At 43.5% G+C, this 6247-nt stretch overlaps 1 protein-coding gene across 1 annotated transcript; it reads right to left on the bottom strand.

Moving 5' to 3' along the window:
• Positions 1-738: 738 nt before the first annotated feature.
• On the bottom strand, positions 739-4783 carry LOC125316378 (probable RNA helicase SDE3). The gene is made up of 3 exons (XM_048284587.1): positions 3961-4783; positions 2246-2449; positions 739-1919 (listed from the first exon to the last, which is right to left on the bottom strand). The coding sequence occupies exons 1-3, from the start codon at positions 4714-4716 to the stop codon at positions 942-944; spliced, it is 1938 nt and encodes a 645-aa protein (XP_048140544.1). The 5' UTR covers positions 4717-4783; the 3' UTR covers positions 739-941.
• Positions 4784-6247: the final 1464 nt, after the last annotated feature.

Genomic DNA, 6247 nt, shown 5'->3' on the forward strand with positions numbered 1-6247 from the left:
CTCGGCTGAGCATTCCTTGACTGTTATTGTTGCCTGAGATGGCGTCACAGGTAGCATCAAAGAAGAAAAGCATAGCAAAGCTGGAGAAATCATCTCCGACGAGTTAGACCCGATTGACAGCATGGCATTATGCGGATCATCGTATCGCAAAGTTGCCGCGGAAAAACTGCTTCTTGGACAATGTAGCATGCATCTGGTGATGCTAGCCATGTATGTCTTTGATCAAAGGTTATTCCCTCAGTGAATCCAGAAGTTTTAGTGCATAGGGACAGTGATTGAACTTATTCAATGTAAAAGAGAAGGGCTGAAGCAGAGGTCTTAATGTGGATATCAGCTGTTAATATTTCCATGGCTCATTTCAACCGAAAAAAAGAAAACTATTTCTATGGCTCATTTATCCGAATCAGTAAAAATTAACACGAGGGTTGATCATATTTCGCATTATAAGTTCAAGGAATTCCTTTGATGTGGTTCAAGCTAAGTGCCGCCATGCATATGCGCCATCAGAATCATCCCGTGATCTTCCATTAATCGATCCAATCTCCCCGTTCCTCCGCATTGCAGTATCATTCCTAGCTAAAAGGCCCGCGACATGTATTGCATCTTTTGTCAAACTCGAAGATGCCAACTTCAGGTGCTGACAGCTTCTGCAGAACCAGAGGAGAAAATTTCGAAGGAAACAGCTATTTACTTCAAATGAGGCTCGAGAATCGGAGAAGAGAAGCCGTGAAATTCATGTAAAAGGAACTTTATAACTGAGTTACAGAACTAAATAACCAACCTGCTAGATTTATTAAGGGCAAATTGTACACATATCGATAACTACATCATTTTCAGTCCCGTTCTCACGTGGCTCAGCTCAAACATGGCAAAATGAGAAAACAGAGCACATCAAGAGCATTCTGAAGTAGCCAGAGCTTGTATCCAAAAGCAACTGATACTCAATATGACAGGCAGCTGTTAGTTTCATTTGATTCCGGTTCAGGGTCCAACCGGGCGATGAATTTAGGGTCGAGCTTCTTGTACGGTGTGAATTCTTTGAGCCTCTCAAAGTATGATATCCTGAGACCATTCTTCCTAGCAATTGGGGATCGCACCCACCCCGAGCGATTTCCCTGCGCGCCAGTGACTATAACAGTTGTATCTTCATTGGCCAAATTAGCTAGCACAATCATTGCCTCTGGCTCGGAAGTGGACGATGCATCAACGAGGAAAATATGACTAAAGTGTCCTGCGTTGATGCCTTCACTGTGTAGCCTAAAGCTACTCACAAAAGTCGAAAATATTACCTTGAACTTCCGGAGTTCCTGGAGGGGTGGACAAGCGAAACACTCGCTCTTCTTTTTATAAAGACACGAAGGGAGAATGTCATCAGGCACGCCATCGTGCTCACGGAAAGCAGCATTTGCTCGAAATATCTCGGAATCTGGGATGTCCTTCTTCAAGCTTCTCATCAGAACATCGCACGTTTTGTTTGTAGGTGCAGCCACAAGAATCCGAGGATCTTTAGAGCGTCGATATACTTGTGACACAGCTTCCCTAACCACAACTCCGGCCTTTGATAGGTCTAGAGGCCCTCGACTGTGTGTACAAAGAGGACCCTCCAAGAGAAACGGTGCTGAACCTTTGAGAGTTACAATCTGTTGGATTGCGGATCTTTGGTCCGAGTAAAGCACGTCACTTGAAAAAAAAAGAGATGGTAAGGCAAACAAATCACGTCTGGTTGCGCATATGGGGAAGAGGAAGTTGCCAAAGGAAGGATCAGTGGCGGCTTCAACTGCTTGATGAGCTCTCTTCAAGCAAATTCTATTGAAAGAAAAGCTGATGTTGTATCTGCTTCTTGAATGATGCTGGGAATGAAAATCATCTCCAAACTCGGCTAAGATGATAGAACTCTTCTCCACTCGATGTACAAAACCCTGCTTTATGACAAATATGATTAATACTGGGAAGGAGTACAAGTGACACTGAACTAATCATATCATAGTCAAGTTATGCCAACGAGAAGACCGCTGTACTTTTCAGCACTCAACTTGACCGATGCTTCGGTGATCAGAAAAATTTCACTAATAATCGAACAATTGGAGCCACCAAATGGCCATTCATTCATCATCCAAAGTAAACCATGGAAAAGCAGATGCAAAAGCACATTCAGCAAACAGATGGGAGATGAAATACGGCATTTTCAAACAGAGCACAATACTAACATCTTTATTACTCTAAAATGTACTTGAAAAGGACTAACCTGAAACTGTGTATCTCTCTCATCGAGGGGCTTTGCAAAAACAAAATCCCTTGATAGAAGGAAGGGTCGACGCCCATGTACAGATTCCATCTTGAATTTGACAAAAGTTTTCTCCTCGGCGAAATCATTGTCCAATACATTCTTGTAAATAGTCAATTGATGCAGCTCCAAAGTGACATCCTCCAGAATGAAATCAGTCCATTTCTGATTCAAATACAAGAATGATTGTTAGAACATCATAAAAACAAATCTTGATATTATTCACAAGTGTTCTAGTCACCTTAAAGTTGAATCAATCTACAATACATGATGCTTCACAGCAATAAAAGTACCTTGGATTCCAACTTCATCAGAGACTCTTGCATTTATAACCAAAGTTTCATCTTAAAAGCACGTCATTTCATTGTTGCAAAAAATAGCAAGAAGCACGGTGAGGCATGAGTGCATGACAAATCTGTCACTACCCATCAACAAGTTGGTTCTATCAACCTCCAAGTCTCTGAATACGTAAGTAACACGACAACAAAAACAACAGCAATTAAGCTGCATTTCATAGCAAATCCTCAGCAAGACGTAGCTCCTTGAGGCTTGTTTGTAGTCACCTTCCAATTTAATCTTTTAGTCTTTTTATACCCCTTATAAACTTCGTCCGCATCAGAGCCGCATCTCCTCGCTTGAGCATTGAAGGTCGCTTGTGCACGTTTTCAGACAAGCTAAAACGAGCTTCTCTCTTAATCAGAAATGCAAGGCGAAGCAGACATGTGGTGCACATTCCACTGCTAAATTGCCCAATATTGCAGATCAAAAAGCTTCAACTAAAATCTCAATTCCATGGCCACGAATCAGTGGAAGATTACTAAAACTCAGTAACTCAACAGAGAAACTCAGCATGCTACGTTTAAATGATAGAATCGTAAGGCGATTTCCAACTTTGGGAATCCGAAGTGACCATGGCCAGTAACTTATGAAGGTTTCTGTGACATAGTAAGAGCAGGTAACCAAGCTCCATTGATCTAGAATCTTGAAACGTGATGCAGAATCTGTGATACTCATAACGTCTCATGGCATAGACACAGAAATACATGAGTCGAGCTCACAAAATTTGCACATTTGAACTTGTCAAGACCCCTGTCCCTAACTATTCTTCCAGTTGTTGCATTTTTTCCGACACGTCTCCTCTTCTCTCGCCTCTCTAGATCCAACTATTTGCAGTCACTACTGTCTGGATGATTGATTGTACAAGAGGATTAAACGCATTATGAGTGCACACATAAATCTGGAAAAGCCATTCAGTCTGAGGGGGGTAAGTAAATCCTTATACATCCTTGGGAGAATGGAACTTATGCTTGTTTTGGGTAATTTTGTTGACTATGATGAAATAAAATCCACCGATTTCACACCATGTCAACATGGATTTCGCCAAGTCTTGCAACTCAAAATTTCTCTGTAAAATGAGGTCATGGCATTACTGTGGGCTAGCAGCTATCATAATGAACCTATACAAGAACAAATTATCGCTAACAATTATTGCTACCGACTTCATCCACTACACTTGATTGCATTCTCACATCGCAAGCGATCATACAAGATTGGGAGGATGGAGACAAGGATTTCAATCTTTCTAACCAAACTGTCAATGTCACATGTGGCACTGACATTACACATTAACTCGCACAGCAAAATAAAAACATTGAATCGTCAAGCATCGTCGTTACCTCGATGTAGACGTCCTCCGCATATAGAAGAGCTGCAAAATAGTCCCTATAGGTCAAGGGAGACAGTGGTTTCTGAAGAACGCCTGGCACAATGTCTCGCTTGATCAAATCCTCAATATCCTCGGGGACGTTGTAAAGAGGGGAAGTATCTTTCTGAACATAAACAGTCTCCTTTTGCTGATCCGGCGAAACTGGGGAAACTGCACGTAAGACTGGCTTATATTGTTTAGCAGAGCGTTCTTGCACTTTCGGGGTAGGCGACGTTGTTTTCGACCAAGAAGGAGACTGCACACGAGATGAAGATGGCTGATCGGAAGGCCGAGGCGGTTTTGCTACATTCTGATTCGAGTGAGCGGAGATTGGTGGCGGTTTGGTGTCCGAAAAAACTGGATGTTGGACCCGTTTAAACGGTTCAGGAATTGGAGAAGAATGTTGGTGCACTTGTGGAGTTGGTGAGGACGCTTTTGAAAGAGAAGGATGTAGCAAGCGAGATAAAGACGGCTCATTGGAACATTCAGATGACTTCGACACATACTGATTCGAGTGAGCCGAGATGGCCGCCGGTTTGGCCGGGGAAACAAACGGATCGCTAGAAGTGGCGGTTGACGGCTTTGATACAGAAGGGGATGGTTTCGGAGAAGCCAAAGCGACTGCTTTGAACGGAGATGTGACCTGAGAAGAATGGGTTAAGCCACTGCCACCAACAGTCCTGGTCAAATTTGGCTCATTTTTAGGCCTGATGGGGTCTCTGCTCATTGGGTTGTGCACGACGACATGGCGAAGGGAGGATGATGAGGAAGGAGGCGTGAATTTGAGTGGTGATGGCTTGCTGGTATGCCCGAGCAGTGACTGTGGAGCCTCCGATCGCGATTCACGTCCTCGATGATGATGCGTGCGCAACAGACCAAAGGCGCTGCGAATTCGATCAAGCAGTGAAACGCCATGCCCAACATCTCTCTGAGCTTGGCGGTCTTCATAAACGTCTTCCTCTTCACAGCAGAGGACGCACTGCAGCAACTGAAGAAATGACATACTTCCACGCTCCCTTCGAAAACAGCGAGAGATTGAAGGACGCTCAGCAAACGGACGCGAACTCGAAAGGGAAAAATCACAACCCACTATCCCGAATCGCGAATGCTTTTGCGCGATCAAGAACGATGGACTTACTCAAGATCGTGGAGGTTGCAGAAAAGGCCAGAGCTTTTCTTATTTTCGAAAAGAGAGAGAAATTCAGACAGTGAAGAGAAGTGGAAGACCAGAAGAAAACCAAAAGTCTCGAGCAAGTCTTTTGAGTAAAACTCCCCCAACATCATCGTACATCGTTTTGGCCAATCACGTATCCGCAGCATGAGGGGGCCAAGCCAACTACTAACGGGTCGTTTTACAGACATTTTTTTTTTGTGGTCCGAACAAGAACTTTTCATTAAAATAACTCAGGAAGGAAAGCCCGAGTGATGGGCATCAGTACATAATAGCTCCCACAAAGCAAGGGGAGGGGAGGAAACCCAGTTTAAAGATAAGGTATTTTTTCTATGGTTTTTAGCCACCCAGTCAGCAACGAAATTTGATTCTCTAGGGCAATAGGACACTTGGTCATTTGGGTAATTCAGCAAAATATCTTTGCACTTAAGGATTGGCACATGAGCTTCCCACGTGTGCTGGTGGGGATTGGAGATAGCTTCCACTAAGACCAAGACCAAGCAGTTAGTCTCAAACTCAAAAGTACAATCGCCAGGAGAGAGAAGCTCAGCTAAGTTTTTATCTTCGTTCCTTCGGGGATAGAGGATGCAATTGAGGGTTTCCGCTAAAGCGTGAGTTTCAACCACAAGGGCCGGTGAGGCAATTACAGATCTCGCGCCACCGCTGACCAATCGGCCGACCGAGTCACGACAAACCCACGCTATCGAGCCTTTTGGCGCTCCGGGTACGTAATCCCTGTCAATGTTTACCTTAAAGTTGCGATTTTTGGGAGCTTTCCAGGAAGTTGAGGGGTTTCCTTCTGTTATATTATGTCTCGAGTTTGAATGGTATTTAAGTTGCGATTTTTGGGAGCTTTCCAGGAAGTTGAGGGGTTTCCTTCTGTTATATTATGTCTCGAGTTTGAATGGTATTTGAAACGTGATCCGCACTATATAGATAATTAGGTGTTCAAGGGAAATCTTGGTTGGATTTTGATCTTATCAAAATCGGTGTTATCTTTTATTCAAGATTGTTTCGTGGTTTTGAAAATAAAAGATGTTTTTTTTTTTTTTTTTGACCCAGGGAACTCCCGCACGGCCGGCAGCCG

Source organism: Rhodamnia argentea, chromosome 8 (assembly GCF_020921035.1).
Source record: "Rhodamnia argentea isolate NSW1041297 chromosome 8, ASM2092103v1, whole genome shotgun sequence".
Lineage (NCBI taxonomy): Eukaryota > Viridiplantae > Streptophyta > Magnoliopsida > Myrtales > Myrtaceae > Rhodamnia > Rhodamnia argentea.